The following is a 23,917-nucleotide window of genomic DNA, read 5'->3' as shown; positions in this document are numbered from 1 at the left end:
AGATAGATAGATATGAAGTCTCTGGAGCCAAACAGAGGGATGGAAGCAGAAAACGGAGAAGGAAGGAAATGAACAAGAACCTAGATGATTTAGCCCAGAGATAAATGTAAGGGGTAAGTCATTAATTACTCCAATTACCTGTTGAAATAGGTCTCTTCAGCTAGCCTGTAATCCCCCAGGAGGGGGGCAGTCCCTCCCTTGATGCCTGACACCTAGTGAATGGCCAGGGATTATTTATTGAAGGAAAGGAAGGAAAGGGTGTGAATGACTGCAGTTGAGATGGCGGGCAGTTGTGGATGGCGGTTGGGAAGGGTGGGAATAAGGAGCTTGCTTGCATTTGAGATAAGTTAAGCTTGAGGCAAGGCCGTCTGTGTGTTCTTTCTATGCCAGAAGGCCAATTAGATTTATGCAGTCAGAACACACTTGGTAAACAAATGGCTAAAGATTACCCCCATTTTATAATTTTTAAAATGTAGATAAATTCAGGGACTAGATTACATCCAACTTTGTACATACACACGCAGTCGCCTGCTCTCTCTCTCTTACACACACACACACACACACACACACACACACACACACACTGTGTTAGCATGATCCTAAGAAAATAAGCAGTCCATAAATAAGCTGTGTTTAATGTATGGAACTCCACAGAAGGTACCGAGTGATTGAGGAGCCAAGCCTGAGAATGGCTTCAGTCAGACATGAGTTGCTGATTTGTTTAAGCATGGTTCCCCACGCGGCTATTGGCTCCAGCTTTGGCTCTGAGCAGAGATTTATGTCTATCTTTGTGTATTTCCTACCTGTTCTTTTGACTTGAAATTGACACTTAAGAAAATGGAGAGCTCTTTATATCTTTGTTGAAATAAGTGGGGAAGTTTAGAACCAGGTTAGACCACTGCCCTTGTAAACTCCCTCCCTCAACCTTAATGAATTCCTTTTTTAATCGTTTTAACCTCTCATGAGAAACCTCAGATCTGGCAGTTATCTTTTAGACTTAAAAAAAAAATGGGATCACATTTTGCTTCCTTTCTGAGTTGTCTATAGAAAGAGAAGAGCTGGCAAATTAATGCTATAGAAAGGGAGATGAAGGTCTATGGCTCTTTTCCCACAAATGCCTTAAATTACTACCATGTGGTTCGAATTGGTTGAAGGTGGTCTGCTGAGTATTTGGTATGTGTCACACTCGAGGACACAGGTCCCTGTCATGTCCCTTTATGTTTTGGGGCTTCAGAATTAGCCTCGGCCTGTGAACTTGTTTTTCCGAAACCCTTCTACAAATCAAGGGTTCATGTAATTCAAAGCCCTTTAATCCTTGTAGTAAATACTTACTTGTGGTGGAAATGTTTATGCCCACCACGAATCATGACAGCAGTGACCCTACCTGACAGTTATGGGAAGAACGAAGGGCCAGACCCTGCAATGAGAGCTTTAGGTGATTCCTCATAGATAACAGTCTTATGAACTAGATATGTTTCACAGATGAGGAAACTGAGGCAGAGAGGCTACGTTTCAGGGTTACATAACTAGTAAGGTGGGAGAAGCTGGGGTGTGAACCCAAACAGCGTTACTTGAGGGTACACACTGTTTACTGTGCCGAACTGCCCGATGCTGAAGGACTCCTCCTCCTCGTTCCCATTCTGCAGTTGAGCAGATGGAGACTCCGAGGGATTAGGTGGTTTGCTCGGCTTCTACCAATGCAAGTGTCAGAACAAGGACTAGATCCCAGGTCTCTCTGATACAGTGCCAACAGTCCGTTTTTCTTCAGGGTAAGAGTAGACCTAATTACTCAGTTTTGAACTGTGACATAAAGTTAAGCAGGGGGACCCCTATCCACCAGGATTAATGTCTTCCTGACAGTCCTTTAAACAAGAGGATGGGATGAATGAAGCATTTCAGGAGCTGTTGAGACACTAACTTTTCTAGTTCCTGGTCTGACCTCCTATATTGCCGGCCAAATTAAACCATGAGGCTCCACGCTTGTCCCTAAGAGTCTTTGTGTGATTTGTGGGTGCTCTTGGTGGGGAAGATCCTACAAGAACCAGGTCTTCCGTGCTGAGGGCAATTGCCTTCTCTCGTTCAGGGAGCATCATGGCAGCTCTCCGTGGTGCGTCTGCAGCAGAGAGGAAGGTGTGGGAGAGGATGTCAGCTCTGGGGGGGCCTTGTCTCATCATCAAGGATGAGTGTGTTGCCTCCTGATGGGGAGCTTTTCTCTCCCACCCTCATGCTTTCTCAGAGACCCTGGAGCAGCTTGGCAGGCCCAGAATGTGTAGAGGACAAAAGGTTATTGGCACCAGCACCTTCATAATGAAACCGGTCTCTTCCCTGGCTCTCCCACCTCCCCTTCGCCTGCCTCAGATCGCTTGCCCAGTAGTTTGATTTACAAAGGCATTTTCTTCACAGTACCCCTGGCACTGGGTCGGGCCCTGTCATGGCCCAGTCCTCACCTTCTGTGCCTGGTGTCATCGGTCCCGGTGCTGGAATCCCGGCCTTGCCTCAGTGCAAGCCGGTGCCCCTCCTCCTCTTCCTCCTCCTCCCCAGCCCTTTGTGTCGAGCTGCTATTGCATGATGCACACTAGCTGGCAGTGTGAGCTCTGTGGCCCAACCTGCAGCCCTCCGAGCCACCTCAGGCTGGAATTTGCTGGCAAGCATCTATGTTACTGAGTTGAAACAAGTTTCTCACAGCTGCCTTTGTGGCACCAGGTCCCGGCTCCTGGGCCTGCTGGTGATTTAGCTTTCTCATGTGGGTTCAGGGTTCGTCATGCGCTGTGTCCAGGCACATGGGCGGGGGGCGGCGGGCGAGCTGGGGGCCCAGGAGGACGTTAGTGTGGAAGGGGGGGCTATAGCTACACCCCTGGCATCGAGCCAGGCTCTCCAGCAGCTGTTCCTGGCCTGACGGGATTTGTAGAGAGCCAGGGCCAAAGAGGAAGAGAAGTCCATCGTGTGAATGCAAGATTGCTTCCAGATGGTTCTGGTTATGAGTAAAGTACACCAGAATTCTTTCCTTAAGCAAAGCCTTTCTAACATTTATGATGGTCTTATTTCAGAGAACAGCCTGGACCCGTAACCTGAGATGGCCTGGCTTAGTTAGTACAGAGTTTACAGCTTTGGGAGATGGGCTCCATGGGTACTGGCCCTTGCTCTGCCAAGATTCTCGAGCCTTGGGCAAACCCTGGGCACCTAGGCCTCTCATTTGTAAAATGCTTCCTTTGCCCCTTGCTGCCAACCTCTCTGTCTGGTGGGGGATGGGCTTTGCTCTGCTTTTCAGAGCTTCTAGAAAAGACAAATTCCAATAGAATGATTCCAGTATGGTAGTCTTTCATTTTGATCTCTTGCAACCCTTAACTCTTTATGATTCTAACTTGATGAGACATCAGGGTCATTTTCCCCTTCTGTATTTCCTTTAAAACTATGAGCAAATCAGAGATTTTTCCACTGGAGCAAGCGGGGTCAACCACCATTTTCTCCTTTTAGTACTTACTACTTTATTAAGGCAAAGGAGATATTTTTTCTATTCTGAGTGCTCTCCAACACGGTAGCCACTAGCCACATGTGGCCATTTAAATTTATATCACTGAAACTTAAATAAAATTAAAAATGTTTTCCCAAGTCACACTGGCCACATCTCCATTGCTTAGTAGCTAGATGTGGCTAGTGGCTGGTGAATTGGACAGTGCAGATAGAGAGTGTTGCCAGTTCTACTGGATGGCCCTGCTACTTAGATAATGTAAGGGTATGAGTCTAGTTGTGTGGGGAGGACATGCAAGAAGTGTGTAACTGAACATCCCAATGGCAGGGGATTTAAAGAAAAAAAAAGGCTGAGTACAGATAGGGTGAGTGAGTAGAATGGCATGGCCACATCTATGGCTTCTGGCCCCACTGCTTGCTAGTCTCGGAGGTGGCTGGGGAATGGACTTCGCTCCATTTTTCAGATCTTCAGAGGCATCAGTCGCTGTGTTTAGGGACAGCTCATCTCCCAATCCAGCTCATCACTACTTGGCAAGCCTGCTGGCAGGCCTGAAGCCTGAATGAAGACCCATTTCCTTTGCCCTGGTCAGTAGCCTACCTCCCTCACCCAGCCTCTGCCTGCTGCCTGCTGGACTGGTGCCGGCCACTGGCACTTCGGTTCCTCTTGCTTTTCCTTGGGGAAGTATTTTCAGATCCTGAGGGTCTGATTTAAAAAGCAACTTCACTTCCAACGCTTTCCATTCTGTTTGGGGTGAACTCTATTCTCCATCTGCAGCCTGGAACCCAGCTCGGGGATGAGAGCCACAGCCCCACAGCATTGGGCTTCTTACCAATAATCCAAGCATTTTCTGGAAAGAAACTCACTGGAGGCAGCCCCAAGCATGGCCTGGAGCTACTGGGTCGAGTTTTACAAATATTGTAGATGGGGCTTCTATCTTACTCTTTACTGCTCTTTTCAATGCCCTCTGACAGCACATTCAGGCAGGCTGACAGGGAAGTGGATAAGCAGATTGAGAAATGCCACAGAAGGCTTTATGAAGCCAACTCCAGAGCTGCACCGCATATAATATAAATTGATTTATTGAATCAAGCACAGAAGCCCTGTTATAGAAACCCCAGGCTTTATCCTTCGGAGCACCACCTATTAAAGCAGCCCCAACTGACATTTCTCATTAGCTTTTCCACTGATCCCCAGGCAGTTTTTAAAGGGACAGTGTCCCTCTTTTGGGCCTGAATTTATATGTTGGCCATGCCTGTGGGTCTGATTAGCATAGCATTATTAATCTTCCTTGGAAAGCCTGCATTTTCTATAACAGCTTGACTCTTGAGTTTTAAAGAGTAATTGGAAATTTCAAACCCTGTCCTTTTCCCTCTTTTTGTTTTTAATTACTTTTAACCCAATCTTTGGAAACCTACCTGCAGATGTCTCTTGACTAGCAAACGTCATTTCTCGGTCCCGTCTTGGTGCAAATCCTGACATTACTGTTGTGCCACAGACCTCATGGGGAGGCTTTTTAAACCCACCAGAGAAATATCACGTTTTAATTTTATAATTACTTCACAAGAAAGCAGGCCTTTCCCTAGTTAAACCTGGTATTAATTTCCTCCCAGAAACTTGTATTTTCATAACTTAATGATTATAGGCCACCTTGGCAGCAATCTGATTGCTGAAAGCAATCTGGAAATCTGACTTTGTTGAGAAGGGAGGGGCTTGGATGTCATTCCAGAGAATGTTAACCCTGTGGATTGTCCAGGATGGGCATTGGCTGGGATAGGGAACAGGCACCTGAAAAGTCCCCGGGTCCCAAGTGCAACCTGGGGCTGAAGTCTGAGCCGGTCAGCCTCACATGGGGAGGGGCTGTTCTTGGGGCTCCCGGAGCCAAGATGATGAATCCTTATTTGCGATGTGCATGTTCTGCATCTTTTCAGGATTTGCAGCTCTAGCTGCAGGAGCAGCAGGGAAGAGAGCCTGCCCTGCTGTGTGCAGCACATCTCCTGACAGTGATAAATGACTCCTTGCTCCCCGCCTCCCCCCGCCACTCTGCCCATGAGGCCAGAGGAAGCTATGAGCTATTTACAAATGGTTGGAAGCCAAGACAGACAGGCATTGTCAGGCTACAGGGAGGAGAAAGAAAAGAAATGCCCAAGCGTGCTCCCTGTTGATTGTCCACGCACACACACCTCTCTGCTCTAATGATAGGGGTAAATTTATTATTCCTAAAGTGGCCATACTGCCAAGCCTTTCTTTCCCCTGAGACCCTTTGAACAGTCCTGGCATTTGTCGGTACCCATTCATATACCCCTAAGTAGAGCCTACCCCCTCCCATTCCCCAGTGACCATTATTTGGGGCTCGACAGGACATGTGTGGTGGTGACTTAGCTCTCAGTCATCTGGGGAAGTGCTTGCATAAATCCCTGTTAAAATAGCCAGTGTCCTGGGCGCCTGAGTGGCTCAGATGGTTAAGCATCTGCCTTCGGCTCAGGTCATGATTCCAGGGTCCTGGGATCGAGTCCCGCATCGGGCTCCCTGCTCCTTGGGAGCCTGCTTCTCCCTCTGCTTCTCTCTCTCCCTCTCTGCCTCTCATGAATAAATAAATAAAATCTTAAAAAAAAAAAAAATAGCCAGGGTCCTTTTAAGCAAGGACCCCCCAAGGCAGGCACTTGTCTTTATATTTGGCAAACCTTTATTGTATGCCTGCTGCCTTTGAGACCTTGAGCAGTAGTTAAGAATGTGGATGTGGAGCTAGACTTCCTGGCTGGGTCAGTCCTCAGGTGTGGCTTGGCCAAATCATGTCACTTTGGTTTTCCCACATGTAAATGGGATTCATGACAGTACCTAATAGGATGTCATGAGTTGGTATGGTCGTGTGCGTTCAACACAGTCTAGCATGTAATGAGTGCTCTAGGTGCCTAGTAATATAATCATTAGATACTATGGAGAGTGAGGTGGTCAGCAAGGTTAGGTCCACAACCTAAGAGGTGTTGAGTTGCTTGCTTCTCAAAGTAATGGCAGGCTAGAAACCAAAAAGTAAAAGGAAGGCAGTTTAGAGAAGCAAGAGACTGAAGGAAGGTCAAGGTGTCCTGGCAGGTCTGTCCCCCAGCTGCTGTGGCAGGTGAGCACGGAGAAGGTGGGGCTGTTGTCTATGGAAAGAGACACGCTCAACACAATTAGGAAACCTCTCTGCCCTGTGTGCTGATGGGTAGGGTGTTTTCTGTTTTGTTTATTTGTAGGCCATTTTGTTTGTTTTTAGAGGATTTTTTTTTGGTCTATACATCGACTTTACTACATCTGTTTTTGAGTCCTGGATGCTGAACTTTTTAAGGTTCCCTGTAGCCCTCCTGAGCCATACCCAAGGTGCTGGGATACCAAGCCCCTCAGTAGCCAAAGCGTGCTCTCCCATAGGAGGGGCCTTACCAGGTAGGACTGTGTTCACTTCATAGGGATGACCAGCTGGCCCAGGGACCAGCTTTCCAGAAATTTATTGAGCAATACCACTTTACCTGTAAATCTTTAAATTCTCAAGAGTGAGAGAAGTAGCTCTGTTAGAATTTGTGCATAAATAACTAAAGCAAGACAGAATATAGAGCTTATTTATAAAAGGGGGGTCTGAAGAAATGGCTTTGTGGTGACGTTCAAGGGAGTGGTGGTTTTTAAGAGCAGAATTTGGGGCTGGGGGAAAACTTCATGGGGGAGGCTGTGTTTGAAGCACAAGTCTAGAAATAAGAGAGGAGTTTTAGGAGGGTTGAGGGCCAAAGGGAAGGACACTCTGAAGGGAGGGCACAGCACAAGGGAAAGCCCAGAGGTATGAAAATAAGATGTGTGTTGGGAATATGGAAGCCAGAGGTAACACCTAAAATAGTTTCAGTAGTCAGCATGGAGGAGTAGGTTCCATCTGTGTCCTAGAAGCCCCCTGCTGTGCCAGGCATTAACTCTTTATTTACCACACTGTAGGGATTCCAGGGGAGAGTCCAGAGCACCAGAAAAGGGAAAGAAGTGGGGGTGGGGGCTTGGTACAGTCATTATTTGCCGACCAGTACAGAAACATTTCAGTGTTTTAAACCTCTGAATGTACTATATTGCTGTGTATCAGCTATGACAACATTGCAGGTGGTAGCCTAACATAAGTGACAGGCAGAAGCAAGTGAGAGGGTGTGGGGCAGGGGTGGGTAGTGAAGGGACCCAGCAATCTAGATAAGTAGGTTGAAGTCAATTCATGGGGAGCTTTGAATGCAGTGCTAGGATGGCATGAACTAACGTCTTATTTTCCCACCCTTAAGAGCTCTGCACCTCTGTAAAGTATGAAAATGACACACAGCAGGGCGGAAATATGGAGCTGACAGTATATTTAGAAGGACATATGGTCCAATCCTCAGCCTATTTATAAGATCCTATTTTTAAGGAAATTCCAGAGAAGTGAGTGCTACAACACTCCACCAAATTTCCAGGTACTTAACCACCCTGCCAAGGAAACATTTTCCTGTGTCTAACCTACGTTCCTCCAGTTATAAAATTTCACTCTCACCAGAGCTTGATAAAGTTTTTTTCTTCTCTCTGCCACCCCTTCCCTGCCCATAAGGTTTCTGAGCAGAAAGTCAGTGTTGCTGGTTTCAAGCTGACAGGCCCATGAAGGTGCTAACCTACCACGGCTGGGAGACATCTTCATCAGATTCAACTGAGGTGCTAGTTGAAAGCCCTAAGTTCTGGACTTAACCCAGAAATCCACGTGGCAGAGTGGGAGAACCAGCACCACTCTGAACCCTGAACAATTTCATGCTGCCACCATGTTCCTCTTAGCTTCAGACAAGACTTAGAGCAAGGGTAAGGTTTAAGTCTGTCCCTTGCTGAAGAATTAAACACACATCCTTCTATAAGAACTGGAAATGCTGGTAATACATTCACATTTTGTTCTTCACCTTGTTCTGGTAAAAGCAATAATGCTCAACCAAGTCTAGGTTCAGATTCCACCAGGATTAAGTCAGCTTTGTCCATCATCCAGGTTCAGTCAAATGTAATATATTGTGCTCAGGAACTTAAAGGACAGAGCACAGGGCTTCATCTCTGATGTGAAGAGGATGTTTTAACCATTCCTCATTCAGTAACATGGGCGTTATGTTGGACACTGGAGATAGAAGATGAAAACAATCCCCACCCTCATGGTGCTCACAGTGCAGTATAGGACAAGCCCACACCAAAAGTGGAAGAGGAATATTTACACACAGTGAAGCTTTTTCATCTGGAGTGATTATTAAAAACATTCCAGAATCCCTGATGTCCTGGAATCTGTATTTTTTTTTAAACCTCTCAGGTGATTCCTGTACATCCTTGAACATTGGCTTTGGGCAGCTTTAGGTATCCTTACTGTGGCTATGAGCAACCGCTAGCAGAAATGATTGGTTAAAGAACACTGGGCAGCCTGGGCTCTTGAATAGGTTTGTGACTTCTGGCCGCTGGTTTTGCTCCTGCTGTTGCGTGGGAACTTCCTTGTCTACCTATGTGGGCCAAGGACCCTGTGCAGGAGGGGTCATGGACTGGACTAACAGTGGAAGATGGGAGATGATATCAAGCCCATTGGTGCCTACAGTGGGTCAGAGTTGAGTTGAGTGTCTCTTTTCCATATTGATGCTTATGCCTATAACCTGGATAGTCCAGGCCCTGGGCAGGGTATAAATATATGGAATAATTAGGAAACCATGCTCCTAGGGCATCTAACTTGCTGGTTTCTTATTCCTCTTCATCCTGAATAAATGATACTCCCTCCCCAGATTTCCCCAATCCTTTTGGATGGCCTTGGATCACCCTGTGAAAAACTGGGTACCTAAGTGTGAAGATTTAGAGTCTGCAATATATTATCAACAGGATAATTTGAAAGCTCAACCTCAGGTTAGACTTAATTCTACGGTGATCTGGAACATCCACCATATTGGCAAGAGAAGAACAAGCCTAAGAAGGTGGTATGTTTAATCTTCTGTGTGACCTACCACTTTAAAAACCTGGGGGGTTGGGAGGTAAACTTTTTAAAAATTTGTATGATTTACCCTGATGATGAGGATTAGTAATTAAGCAGTCCTATTGGATATCATGACATTTTATGGCACTTACCATGTATTCATAGCTCCTTAAGGATGGCAGAGAACCATGACGGAGACCACAATGCACTTTGCAAAGGGCAGACCTGGAAGTGAGTTAGACCTCTATTTCCTAGTTGTGTGACCTCCATTTTCTTATTTGGGTTAATGTTAATATCTGTCTTACAAACTTGCTTTGAATTATATAAGTTGAGGGGCACCTGGGTGGCTCAGATGGTTAAGTGTTTGTCTTCCACTCAGGTGAATGGAGCCTCAACTCGGGCTCCCTGCTCGGCGGGGCACCTGCCTCTCCCTCTTCCTCTGCCAACTCCCCCTCCTCATGCGCTCACTCTCTGTCTCTCAAATAAATAAAGAAAATCTTTTAAAAAAAGAATTACATAAAAACAGTTCCCAGAGGAGAGTGTACAACCAGTGATGGGTTTATTAGAACTTCTGTGAGCATTCGGGTTGAGGCGGCAGCAGAGGATTTAACAGTTGTTAAATCAGTTGTTGCCTTTACCATTCATCATCTGACACAGTGGGGCCGCCTTAATGCAGGACCTCAGAGTTTGGTGCTCTTTCCATTGGTAAAGATCATCAGCCATTGCCCAGGCCTATGCTTCTTACCCTGAGGCTCGAGTCACGTGAGGGTCAGCAGAAGATTCCAGAAGACTGAGGGTTTCAACTGAAGATTTTGGGGGTAGAGGAGGATATTTTTCTGTGTTGAAATAAATGTTACATATATGATTATTATGCAAAATTCTCTTGGCTTTTTGGGATAAAACAGAAGACTTGAAAAAGCACTGATGCCTACTTTGAGATACTTGAGCTCTGCCAGGTGATGTGACCAGTTCAAAGACGCCCGAATGGAAATACTGAAATGATGTAGCATAGGATAGAGTCCTGGTGCATGTGTGGCTTCCCCGTGGGGACACTGCAGGACTTGGTGCTCCCATGTACAAATATCCGTGTGTCCAGAGAGAGAGAGAGAGAAGCTTTGTGAACCAGAGGAACTGGACTCTGCAGTAAAACCCTCTTTGCAGGGAACGGTCTGTCTGCTGTTTTCTCCCCACCATTCATGGAAATGGGGTCAATTTTGGTTATTTCTTGATTTGTATATATTGACTTGGTTTCATACAATATAAAGGCCAATGTCAATGAAATTCATGTTTGTTTCAGAATAAATGGTCCCTGAGAAAGCAGAAATCATTCCATATCTGTGTGCTCATAAAATAAGGATCTGTGATTCATACCTATGGGACATCTAAATGTTATTGATTAGAGTATGGAGAGCTCTCCTAGCCAAGTGCTAATGCACACCAAGTGGATACTGAATCAGAAATAATTTCTAAATCTGAAATTTCCCTAAAAGTCATCCAGAAAGTTTTATCCTGAAATAATACTGGTTCTGTTTTGTGTACATGCACACATGACCAGTTACATTTCTGAAAGACTGACTCAAAGCATCTTCTTCTGTGTGAATCCTTTTTCATTCCTAATCTTGGGCCCATGAGTTCAGAGATGACTTTTACTTCATTTATATTATTTAACTCCACATTCCCAGCACTTGTGCTAGTGCCTGGCACTTAGTACATGCTCAGTAAACATTCATGAAGGATTCTGGTAGAGGCCATTGCTCTCATCTGGTCAAAACCTAAGCTGATTTGGAGCTACTAGGAGCAGGTCCTTTTCCTTTACCCAAATTTTCAACTGTGGGTAGGGACCCATTAGTGGGTTGTGAAAGCAATTTCATGTAGGGAGATGAGCATTTTGAACAAATTAAGTAGTGTAAGGAGAAAAGGAAATCTCAGTGTGTATAACATGGTAAGGGTGAATATTGCTGGGTTAACGAGATCTGCTCTAAGCCAGTAGACTTTCCCCAGGAATGTGGGCTAGTGCAGTGAGAGCAAGCGCTGATGCCTTGTGCTATCCCCCCACAGACCTAGTGTGAGGAAGAGGAGTCTTTAGGCCAAATTACAAGAATGGTTACTGCTTCCAGAATTCCAGACAGGAGCTGGTTCAGGCATACTGGTGATAGGGGAGAGGTAGGCATTTTCCCAGGGATTACGGGTCTATGAATCGGGGGATTTCCTCAAGGGCAACCGCAATGTCAGGGAACAGAGGAAAAAGGTTTTCTGGAGAGATAGCCAGAAGGTTCTCCCTTTCATTTGTTTCTCTCATCGGAGATAGCCAGATGTACGCAAGCTAGGCAGCACGGCACGTCCAAATTATATCACCAAATATTAATCATGCTTTTACAATTCAAGCTTATTGTTTGAGATTGAATCCAGACTATTGTGCTATATTAGCACGAGAACATCAACTTGTATATAGCTCAGGGCCTCCAGGCCTCAAATAATTTAAACGATGCTCCAAGGACTAAAAGGAGAAAATGAGGTAGCATTTGTTTGTAGAGCCTTGGCCCCACAGGGAACTTTCCCAGGAATCATGTAATCAAGATATCAATTGATGACGACTCCTAGCACAGAATCGAGGAACTCAAGGCATCAAAATATGACCCCTGCCCCCCAAAATGTAGATTTACAAATAACTAAAGTCTGCTATACAATGGCAAGCCTGTGACAGAGATGTTGGATCTGCCCGGAAATATCTTAAAGGATACTTCTGAACCCTCAAGCTACCTGGTAGATACGGGATATTTCTCAGTGTCTTCCAGCTCATCCTGAGGCCACAACGGCCGCCTCTCATCCTGATTCCAGATCTCTGACTTGAGCCTGATTTCATTAAGCTTGGCTCAGATCCTCTTCCCTGACAGTTTAGTGACATTTTTCCAGCATATTAAGATTTGATCCAGAGATAAATTTGAGAAATTTCTGGGGGGATTTCTTAACTATGAGTCTTGGAAACCAGGGAAAAGGGCCTCTTGGAAGAAGATATTAAAAAATGAGAGTAAGATCTAATAAAATAGAAAATACTCTTATGTTGCTTTACAGGAAACACATGGATATTCATACAGTGAAGAGGGAGAGTGGGTTGCCTGTTGCAGGGCCTCCTCAAGGAGCAGGAAGCAGCCTTCATTTACTGCTCTGTGGCTTTGGGTTTGATTCCTTTGGAAATACAGATTGCTGGCAGGAAAAAGGAAGCATGAGGTGACGGCCAGCTCTGTGTTGCTTTTTCCAGGAAGGTCTGGGGAGGGTGGGTGTGGAGAAAAGCGAGGCAGGGGAGAGCCTCTGCGGATTCCATGAATTGCTGAATTGGGGTTGTGCCAAGCCCTTAAAAGCCATGAGTGGCATTTGGGCTCCAGGCATGTGTCTGCTCCTGACCAGCCAGGCCCAGGTGGTGTTTCATCCCAGCCTTCTGGGATTCAAGCTTTTGTTGAGATTTGGTCATAGGAAGCAGAAGTGGGGACCAAAGACCTAGACACTTCTGCTCACCATCCTCCATCCAAACCTGCTCAGCCCCTATGCAGTGTGCCCCTGTCTAAGACTTGGTTTTTGCTGTGAGCAAAATGAGACTTCCTGTGGCTTTTACCTTCCTCCCAGAAGGGGCACTCAACTTCTTGCTGAGGGGGAGGGAAGTGCTCCTTTCATGCCTATTTGAGACCAACCCCAAAGCATTCCCTGCAGATTATTAGCTCTGAGGTATCTTTCTGAGTCTCTGATTGGTCACTTTAGAGCAGAACAGTGGACTTCTCTGAATAAAGTTGCCCAGGCGCTGTCCTTTGTGCTTTGATATCAGCAGCACTAATGAATTGGGGTGTCTTGGGTGTTCAGCAAAAAGCAGTTTTCCTGTGGGGATGTGCTGTCTTCCGGCCCATGCTCCCCAGTTATCTGTGCAATACGCAAGCAGTGAAGAAAGAACTAGGCCCCTACGGTCACCATTGAATTAAATAGCACCTTATCCTTCACAAAGGACTTCTCAGACATATTTGCATTTAATCCTTGCGGCCTCGTGCAGAACCCAGCTGAAGAAGCACGTTCAGTGAGGTTGAGGGACTTTGCCAAGGTCACACAGCTAGTTCAGTTGAAGACAGAGCTGTGACTTCAAAACCTCTGACCCCAGGCCTGATGTTCTCTACTAGACCACAGCAGAGGGAAGGGAAGATCTAGTTAGACAGCTTCCCAGGGGGAGGACAGGCATCCCAGGCCATGGTGAGAGGTTAGCGAGTGGAAGAATATGACTCACTGGCATGTGTCATTGGGGTCATACAAATGGGTTGTTGGAATTAGGCAGTCCCGGAGGGGTCACGTTCTTCTTAAATGCCTTTGAAGTACTGCTGAGGGAACCAAGACTTAGGGAAATGCGTGGTATTTCTGTCCCTCTTTCTAATTAAAGGTCCTAATCTGGGAGAGAAAGAGGATCATGGGAAGTGATCTACGTGGATGGTGCCAAAGTGTGAACTTTGGGTCGCTGGCCTGTGGGTTCAGATGTCCGAGTGGGGACTCTGACTGAGAATGGAGAAATCTGGCAAAGGCACAGAAGAACTTTCTAGTGGAAGACTTGCTAAAGCAAGTTAATATGGAAGAAATGTGTCTAGGTAACACTTTAGACCTTGGAGAACCATGTAACAACAAAAAAACACCTGCCATTCTGGAGGTGGAACTTAGGAATCATCAGGAGAAAGTAATAGGCAAGAGTATCATAAATGCTATTCTTTTATAACTTTATGACTGTGTACTACTATATATTGGTAATAAAGGGGAACCTAAAATTCTCATGTAAAGAGGTACACACAAGTCCAAGGTATCCCTGATTGGACTAGGCCCTGAATTTCAGCCATAAAAAAGCTTACTGTGAAGGTAAGATGAGTGGGGAAGCCAAGACCTTGTTATGTCTTTAGCGGGAAGCACGCATGCTGAGGAGAAAGTGCTAACCTTCAGTCATCTGTTCATCCACGTAGCTCGGATCAGCTTCACATCCACAGTGTGCCTGCATGGTTGTGGACAGGAAAGTGAATAAGACAGAAGTCCCTGCCTTCATTGAGCGAACGTCCTGGGGCTGGGGGGGCTAGAAAGAAGTAAACAAAGTTAATAAATGGGTAGCTTGCGATTGTGCTGCGGAAGCACGAAGAGCTGCAGCGTGATGACCCGGAGCGGTCAGGAGAGGCGCGGGGGGGCAGTATGGGAGGACCCAGGGGAAGAAGGGCCCCGGGGCACGTTAGAGGGACCGCGAGAAAGCCGGGCTTAGGAAAGCGGAGGGATTAGCGGAGGGATACAAGAGATCCGAGCAGCGTGCAAAGATCAGATCACAGAGGGCCATGTTGTCCAATGGGGAATTTTAAGCTGAAGAGTGAAGACTGCGAATTAAAAGAAGTTGTTGTGGGAGACTGGCTAGCAGGCTGCTCGTCCAGACCGAAAATACAGGCAAACCTCTCTCTGAAAACAACCACGGAGCTGACACTGGGACGAGATGTGTTCATCGTGGAGGAGTCGTGTAATTGCTGCTCATCAAGAGGGTGAAAGGACATCCGTGTGGCTGAACAGGGACCTCTTGAGCTCAGATGTTCAGAGAATGTGTCTAAAAGACCGCAGAGAGTGGCGCACAGCCAGCCAAGACCAGAGGCAGGCAAGGGACATGCCGGTGGGTGCGTGTCCGCTGCAGGCAGCACCTCCGAGACCCAGAGAGCAGGCAGGGAAACTCAGAAAGCTCTTTGCTTCTGTTTTGTGAATATGTGTAGGACAAGAAAATACAGAAGGGCAGAATAAAGCCACTGCCCAAGGTCGTGGGCGTTCATTGATTTGCTCACACAGTCTAATATTTCTTGGACACCCGTTACATTTGGGCCCTCTTTAAAATACCAGGGATGCCACAGGTGGTGAGGTGAATATCTCTGTCCTCAGAACTTAAGCGGGGCATGGGGTGCAGGGGGCAGTAGAGAAAATAAACACAAGGAAGGAAAATACTTCACATGTTGGGGGGGGTAGATGACAAGGACAAAAACCAAGAAGGGGAAGAGGACATTTGGGGGAGGGGAGCACGTTAAAGAAGGTCATTTCATTACTTGGCTTTTATTTAGAGTATGATGGGGAAATCATTGGGGGGTTCGAACAGGGTAATGACGCTCTCTGACATTTTAAAATAATTACTCTGGTTGCTCTGAGAATAGAGATAAAGGACAAAACCGAGCAGTTTCCAGCACCTTCACCGCCATCATCCTGGCCCTGGCACGGTCTGCTCTTACCTTGATAATTGCAGGCAGGCCCGGTGAGGCCATTGCCATGGTGTGGGCAAGAGACGGTGGTGGCGGCAAAGGTACTGGACCTGTTGGGAAGGTAGAGCTGACCGTATTGGGTAGGATATCAGCAGACAAAACCCTCAATTCCTCTTGTGTTTCCCTCTTACTAGAAAGATCAAGTGGATGTGGGAGCCTAGGCTGCCAACAAGGGAAGTATTCCAAAGAACTGTTCCAAGCAGAGGCTGGCTGATGAATGTGTATGGCCAGCAGGAGGGAGGTAGAGTGCTGGGACCGAGGAGGGGACGTGGCCTGGGAGCCCCAGCAAGCCAGTGAGAGAGGAGGGACGGCTCGCAGTGGGAGGCTCCAAGGAGAGGATGTCCTTGGTGCAGCCCACATGACCGCGGAGCTAGGGAGCCATAAGGAAGGTCATCGGGAAGTAGGTTGGGAGTGACAGAGTCAGGATTCCAGAAGCATTATCCACACATCTAAAATTACTGAGAATAACCGCAGGGGAAAGAGTGGGAAGCCACCTGTGAGCCTAGGCGGAAGTCATCAGGGAGGATGGGAGAGCATCCAGACCTGTGTGAGCAGGTAGAGGGACCGACTCGGTGGCAGCAAGCCTCAGTCTGGGAGGGCGAGTGAAATGGGAGCAGTCAGGGCCTCCCTCTTGCCTTAGGAGTCAGAGAACTTTGAAATATGCCAATGGCTGACTGAGGGGTTTAAGAAAGAATTTCCCAGGGCTGTTCTCCAATAGAATCAGCTGATGCTGCATGCCGCAGAGCTCCCAGAACAGTGACTGTCCAGAGCAGTCCATTGCACGACAGAAGGCAGGGACCCATATGAGGCGTGTTGGTATAGGAGGGACTCCCACACTTGGGACACAGCCAACTTGGCCTCTCAGTCTCTCTCAGTGCTGAGGTTTTCCTTCCCATAGGTCTGGACCAATGGTGCCTTTTCCTTGTCTTTTCGGCTTTGCAAAATCCACATTGCAAGGGAGACCATTACTTTTCAGAAAATGTTTAATGGGAACTTCTTTGCTTAATGAAACTTGCCTCCACTTAGGGAAAGCACCTTCAATTGAGCCCTTTTTAAGCCTCGATTTTTTTTTCCCCATCCTTCCGTCAATTGGCATCATAAATATTCATTAAGGATTGACCCAACATAAGGGTTATTCTGAAAATCTTTCCTAAGCCTTTCAGTTTTGCTTTCTTGTAACAAGTAATTATTTGAATATGATCTCCGGTCAATTATATTATTGTAAAAACTAGTGAGTAATTGATTCTTGGAGTTTTTTAATTGAATCAGGATTTGTGAAATCATGGGATCTGATACGAAGGAAGAGATATTTTCTGTGAATCATAGGTCCCAAGTAACTCCCTCTCTTGGAGCTCCAACTGCAAACCATTGTCCTTCTCTTGCATCCCCCAGGTGAGAAGGCTGCAGTCAAGGCTGAGCTGGAAGGGTAGAGCCAAGCCTAAAGCCTGGACATGGACTGTAATGCAGTATGAACAGTAGATAAGCCTTTCCAATGGGTAGGAACAGGGGTGGCCCTCTAAACTGCAAACACACGTTTGTGGGAGGCCCGCTGTCCATGGGAGAGGGCTCCGGTGGGCTCTGCGGTCTTGTCCCTGGTCTTGTCCCCAAGCCCTGGTCACACCCACTTCAGAGCCTTTCTCAGGCCATTTTCCTCTTGGCCCTTGAGCCACACAGTGTCATCTTTAGGATCAAGCTAATTGATCAACTGACTTTGAATATTAGCAAATGACACTCGGTCTATAGTGATTGTTCTCAATTTTGATGCATAATGTAATCACAAATTTGACTGCACAAAGTAGCTTTAAAAAAAAAAATCCCAGTGCCTGGCTGTCACCCCCAGAGGTTCAGATTTAATTGTTCTGAACTGTGACCTGGGCATCAGGAATTTTAAAAGCTCTCCCAGGTGCTTCCATATGTAACCAGGATTGAGAAACCACTGGTTTAAGAATTCATTCATTCCCTAAGCTGAGTGTATTCTAATAATAGCTCTATTTGTTCCCCCAAATGACTTGTATACCACAGCATTTTAAATAGTTCGTGTGACTATAAAAACATCAAAGTAGCTATTTCCACCTCGTGTTAATTGGGTAGATTTGGGGAAAGGAAGTAGTACAGTTCTTTTTTTGAAATTGAATTCCTAGAGTACCTCTGGGCCCACTTGATGGCAGTACCAGCAACTTGCATTTATCACGCTCTCAGCATGTGCCAGGCACCGTGCTAAAGGCTTCCGAAGCTCGGCATATTCATTAGGCCATCTTAATCCTCAACCCTGTGAGTAAGCCTCAGTTTTCCTGTCTCTGATTAATGAGGATCCTGAGGTCCAGAGAGGCAGGTTCACCTGCTTGCCCAGGGCTGAACAGGAGCCTAGGCACATCTGGTGCCAAATCTTCACTGATCCCTTAGGAAGGAACAACTTACCTCAATAATTTCCCAGAAAATAAGGGTGTCCCTGTGTTAGCTTTCGGGTTGAACTCTCTTTGAATTAGATTGCATTCTTTTGTATATCCAGAGCTTTCATAAATTTGATTTCAGGTTCACTCCCAAGTTGCCTATATATATATATATATATATATATATATATATATATAGATTGATCGATCTATCATCTATCTATTTATAGGATATATATATATCCAAGATTGGGAGCCCATTTCACAAATTAGTTTTCTTCATGCACTCAGCAGACATTATTTTAGAGAAGCGTCTTGTTTCTAGCACCTCACCTTGTAGACGCCACCCCAGTTTTTACCTGGTGTCCCTAATACTTCTCTGAGGTGGTAAATTGGCAGTGCTGTCCCCATTTTGCAGAAAGGGGAGCTGGTGTGCCAAGTGTTCATTATCTATTCTATTAAATAGTAGTAGTAGCTACCACTAAATGAATACTTCCCACGTGCCAGGCTCTGTGCTAAGCTCTTTACATCCTATGTGATTATCCTTATTTTACAGATAAGGAAACTGAGACCAGAAAAGGTGGAGCTCCTTACCCAGGGAGGTACAGTTAGTAATCAAGTGCCTTGTTCCTTTGCTGCTCATGTGTTATTTTAACTTCTTATGAGCAAAATGGCAAGACGTAGACTTCATTTTCTCTCCTGTGTTAGCCTGACCACCCTCTGCTGTCTATGCAGTGGCATCCAGACAACCGTGTCTAGAACACACCATTGAACCATAAACTGGATTTTCTTTCCATGTGTCGAATGGCCATTTAATATCAATGGTGAAACAAAGAATTTTCTGCCAACCTTGACTATCGCATCGAGGTCAAACAGGCTCTAAATGTTCCTTCTCCAGCCATCCCAGTACGAGGCTGCTTTGGTGTAAACAACCCTTGAAGGTCAGAACCAGCTCAGGGAGCAGTTTCACTCTCCATCCTTCTCTGAGCTCTGCTGTTTCTCAGCTTTGGATTAATGACAACACCCTTGTCACTGCTGCCAGGCCACTTCCAGGCACACAGGCGCTAAATGCTAAGGACAAAACCCACCTACCGCCTTCTTGCTAATTATGAGTATAACCCCCCCCCCCTTATTTTCTCCCTCTGCAAGCGAATACAGAGTCGATAGCTTCTGGTTTGTTAATTATGTGTATCCACATAGTTCTGGAGGAAGAATAAGTCTGTGCATGGGGAGATTGGCAGCGTGGCGAGTGATGGAGCATCCGGGAGAATGAAGAACCTAGTCGCCTGTGTCAGGGCAGCGGGTCACTAATTGAGTGCAAACCTTTTTTTTTAAATGTTGTTTATCCCCCTACAGGGCATACAAAACCATTGAGGATGATGACTTGAAGTTTCCCCTTATATATGGAGAAGGCAAGAAGGTAGGCATGTGCACTCCCCCTGGACCGAGAGAAGCAGGCTCTGTCCCCGCACCGCCCATGGCAGTCTCTGTGCCCCACTCCGCAGCCTGGCATTTTATAGCCCTGACAGCTTGAAAGACTCTCCCCTTCCATCATCCTTCAGGCCTCCTGTCTTGAGGGTCCGAGGAGTGGCGGGGGTTGGGGGAGAGGGGGATGAGTGGTGAGCACAAGGGACGAAAGTCCATTTTGTGAAAATAACATTCCATTTCTCCAATCTATCTGAATAACTTTTTACAGCGTTTAACCGTGACCCCATGCACGTATGTCATCTCCCTGTGTTTCTGACAAGCCACGAGGCAGGCAGGGCTGGTGGTACTAGGTCCATTTGGCAGACGAGGCCGCTGAGACTCTGAGGTGAAATCGGCTCCTGCAGAGTCACACAGCTGGCCAGGGGTGGTGGGAGAAGTGGAGCCACAGCCGTCTCCCGGCTTCTGGAACTCTCACGCTCCACCACGGAAGTTCAGACTCTGCAAGGATGCTTCTCTGCTTGCCCCAGGCAAGGGGATCCAAAGCTTCACTGTGAGGAAGCTGGAGGATCCCGTGCACCAGAGCCTGGGCTAAGCTAGCAGAGATCGCTCGTCACGAGCTCCCAGGGCCCCAGTCAGAACCACACCCTAAGCAGCAGGCATGCTATGGAGCACGGGAAGGCTGTTTGTCTGTCTTGGTCTAGGAGCGGAGGCTGGAGGAAGTGGCCATCCTGGACTGGAGATGGGGAAGCTTTGAAACTGTTTGCCAGTAAGAACAAACAGCTCTGAGTCATTGCATTCTTCCTCTGAACACGAGTACACTTCAACTCTGTCTGGGCTGAGAGCTCCAATTAGAAGTGAAAAACGTGCTCACATTAAGAAGAATCTTCAACTGAATTTTTTCCAATATTTCATAGTTTTTTGGAGGAAGAAGTGACTCATAATAAAATTGAAGGGTGCCTTTATGGACAGAACTTGAGCGTGTGTGTGTGTGTGCATGCATGCACCTCTGAACGTACATGCGTGGGAGAGCACACGGGTTTAGGTTTGGGCTCAGTGTAGCAGTGATTTCAGTGGAAGGAGACATTCCGTGGAGGGAATGAAATACAAACATCTGATTCACAGAGGGATCATTTTTCAAACGAATTTGCCCTGTTCATAGAAATGGGCCACCTTCTATCTTACCATCCCTGATTGAGAATCGGGACAGGAAAGGACTCTTTTCCTGACAGTGTTGCGTGGGCCTGTCAAGGTGATGGGTACCGTTAATGCACATCTCTCAGCCCAGTGACCTATGCCTACAGCTGCGGTGCTTTGTGGGGCTGAGATTCTCAGTATTACCCTCCTATACCCAGGGAGTTCCAGTAAGCTCAGAGCCACCTCCTGTTACCTTTGTATCCCATGCACCTGCCCAGCCTGGTACCTGACACACGGCTGGCCTTCAATAAAGGCATCGGTATTAAGTACACTTTTCAGTTACGTACAGAATACTTTCTCCCATACCAGAGGAAAATGGACTAATGTGTTCTTAGAAGATGATCAGAATAAGATTTAAAGGAGCCAGGGGCTTCCCCAGTTCAGCAAATGTTCATTTCACCAGGACTTCATGTTCCTCAAGCATTTCAGTTAATTAGGGCTTGACACTTCTGTGATAGGCAACTGGCAAGTTCTGTTATCGTACCTGATGGCCTATTTAAAAGCCACTGTGGCTCCAGTCTGTTCCAGGCTTGCTCCATTAGTGAAGCAGCGCAAGATCCCTGTCAGGGGATCCATGATTTCTTGCGAAATCTTTACAACTGCAACATGTCAGTTGTATCTAGATCCTTTGCAGGGGGTTTCTCTTTCCCGTCTGCATACACCTACCCAGAAGTTTCGGAAGACTTTCATAGCCATAACTTCTCATTTTATTCCTGCCAGTGCTTTTAAGGATTTGTGTGGGTAACACCTACGTACTCTGTAAACAAGTTCAGTAACTAGCAGAAACATCAGATTTCTTTAGACGAAAACGCCCACCTGTGCTTTTCCAGCCAGAGAAGCTGCCATTGCAGCGGGGAGAGCAGAAGGGCCACAAGGGACTCAGGATTTTCACACTTGGAGTTGAACACTTCTTAGCCAGTAGGGAGTAGGCGCAGCTCCCCAGCAGAGCAGAGAGTTTCTGCAGCCCGCCTGACCAGAGGTCCCCAGGCTTCGTATCACATGCCTGCATTTTACCCCCTTTGATTCTTGCTTTTAAAAAATATGTCATGGTTTCATTTGTACTTTAATGCAAACTGCCCATCTTCTGATCTGAAACCAGCTCCAAAATCCATAGCCTTTTTGGGAAAACAGGATGAAAATGCTGGTCATGTTTTAGACTGTCATGTTTCCTCGCGTTTATAAGGTACCCTTATTACCCAGACACTAGAGTGAGGAGTCAAGCCCGGGTCTTGGCACCATGACCCTACACCGGATATGTTACTGATGATCCAAGTGTTAGGCCATTAGGCTCCATTCTACCAAGAAAGACTTTCACTTCATCCCTCTGTGCTTAACTGGCTCAATGCTACCCGTCCTTCTGCATGTCACCACCTCTGGGAGGCTTTCTCCGCAGAATTTTTACCTCCTCTGAAGTCCTCTAACCCAGGGCGCTTGTGTCATTCTGCACTTGGCCATGTTCTACATGTCTTATCTCCCTTCACAAGTTCCTTTATATTAAGGACAAGTCCTTAGACGTTTGTCTAAGCTTGATTTCCGCACATAGTAGGTGCTCAGTAAATGTTTGGCTAAGTCAAATCTGTGGCATCCTGGGAGCTATTTAGGCTGACTGTGTAGGCATTAGTTTAATAGTATTGTTTCCTTAAAGCTTTGGGAAAACTAAACTGTTTAGAGAAAGCACAGGTGGTGAGGTCTCAACCCTGAGGTCTCTGTGTAGTTATAACAAAGTGACATTTCCACCCAGAGGGAATTTATGGGGATGTTAGCAGGCCGGGTTACAGAGTTGCAAAGAGTTTCTTTTCTCTAGCCATGAAGTGCCTTCTATGAGCTTTGGGAGGGTGGGAGCTGCCACTCACTTTTTTTTTTTTTTTACATCTCTCACTAGTGCCTCTCAGGAACAGGAGACACGGCTGGTGTGTTCAACAGGTTCTTGTAGGGTGGGTATATCACAGACAGATGGTTGGATGGATGGACAGATCATGCTGGATTTGATTTGAACTGATTTCAGGAGCTGTAGCCATCACACATGTTGGATTTAGTTTCCTAGATACCCTTCCTTCTAGTTTCTACAAAAGAACTCTGAAAAGAGACAGCAGCAACCCATGAAACTTAGGATAATTGGTAGAAAAACCACTCCTTAAGTACAGAAGTGATCTTGGTGAGCCCTTCCTTGGAAACAGCTACCCACATAAGTTAGTAGCAAGGGGCATGAAGAGGGACAGAAGGAATTGGAAAATGAATGCTTCTCTCTCCGCCTGTGGCAGCTACGTTGTGACGGGAATGCTTTCTCTGTATGTGTGAGTCTTTCTGATGACCCTCTGCTTATACCCCTAGGCCCGAGTAATGGCAACAATTGGAGTGACCAGGGGACTTGGGGACCATGACCTGAAGGTGCATGACTCCAACATCTACATAAAACCATTCCTGTCTTCAGCTCCAGAGGTACCACATGAGGTTTTTGTTTCTGTTTTGTGCAGTAAAATATTGTGTACATGATTCCTCCCGGGACTCGCTCCCCATACGCAGACAGTAGCTAGCTTGTGTCACAGGTACTTGTGCAGTGGTCCTTTTTCCCACTCCATTCTCACTTTGAGTGTCTGGGTTCCTGCACTCCCCCACTTCCTGCCCAGCTAGCTGCACAGCCCCCTAGAGGCGTTCCTGCCTCCTCAGTCCATCCCACATTTTGTCATCGGACAAATCCCCAAACAGGTACTCTGACTCCTGTTAGCTCTGAAACCTTCAACCATACCCCGTGCCTATGAGAATAAAGCCCAGACTCCTTTGGTTGGCATTTGAGGCATGTTACAATTTTGTCTGTCTTTCTAGACCAAAAACTTGATCTCTGTTCCCCCGAACTAGCCAGAAAGAACTTGCTGTGTCCTTCCTGTGCACGACCTTCAGTTTCCTGGAGTTGCTTAGATTCTTCCTTCTGCCTGGAATGCCTTTCCTCCCCATCTCCAAACATCCAGAGTCTGCTGTGGAGACTTCCCTGATTTCTCCCTTCCCTGACCAGAAGTAAGGTCTCCCTACAGATCCGTGTAAAGCAGCTGCCTTTTACTGCCTTCCACTTTCTGCCTTATTGCAGAGTTGTTCCTGTATATACCTTATCCCCTCTTTGATTTTAATCGCCTGTACAACTTATATCATTCAGCTGATGTTTAGAGAAGTTAATTGGAAATCAAGTTGTCATCTTTTTGGTTAA

General features: G+C 46.5%; 1 protein-coding gene across 1 annotated transcript in view; it reads left to right on the top strand.

The window, feature by feature from the left end:
- Positions 1-23,917, top strand: part of PPM1H (protein phosphatase, Mg2+/Mn2+ dependent 1H) — a 241,547-nt gene that overhangs the window by 176,391 nt on the left and 41,239 nt on the right. The window contains exons 7-8 of the mRNA XM_028110952.2: positions 19,453-19,516; positions 23,050-23,157. Coding sequence (XP_027966753.1) covers positions 19,453-19,516; positions 23,050-23,157 — 172 coding nt within the window. The remainder of the gene's footprint in view (positions 1-19,452; positions 19,517-23,049; positions 23,158-23,917) is intronic.

This window comes from Eumetopias jubatus, unplaced genomic scaffold (assembly GCF_037043125.1).
Source record: "Eumetopias jubatus isolate StellerSeaLion01/CBP00866 unplaced genomic scaffold, mEumJub1_p1.0 scaffold_8, whole genome shotgun sequence".
Taxonomy (NCBI): Eukaryota; Metazoa; Chordata; class Mammalia; order Carnivora; family Otariidae; genus Eumetopias; species Eumetopias jubatus.
The sequence above is the reverse complement of the archived record's forward strand: the minus strand, read 5'-3'. Positions and strand labels throughout refer to the sequence as shown.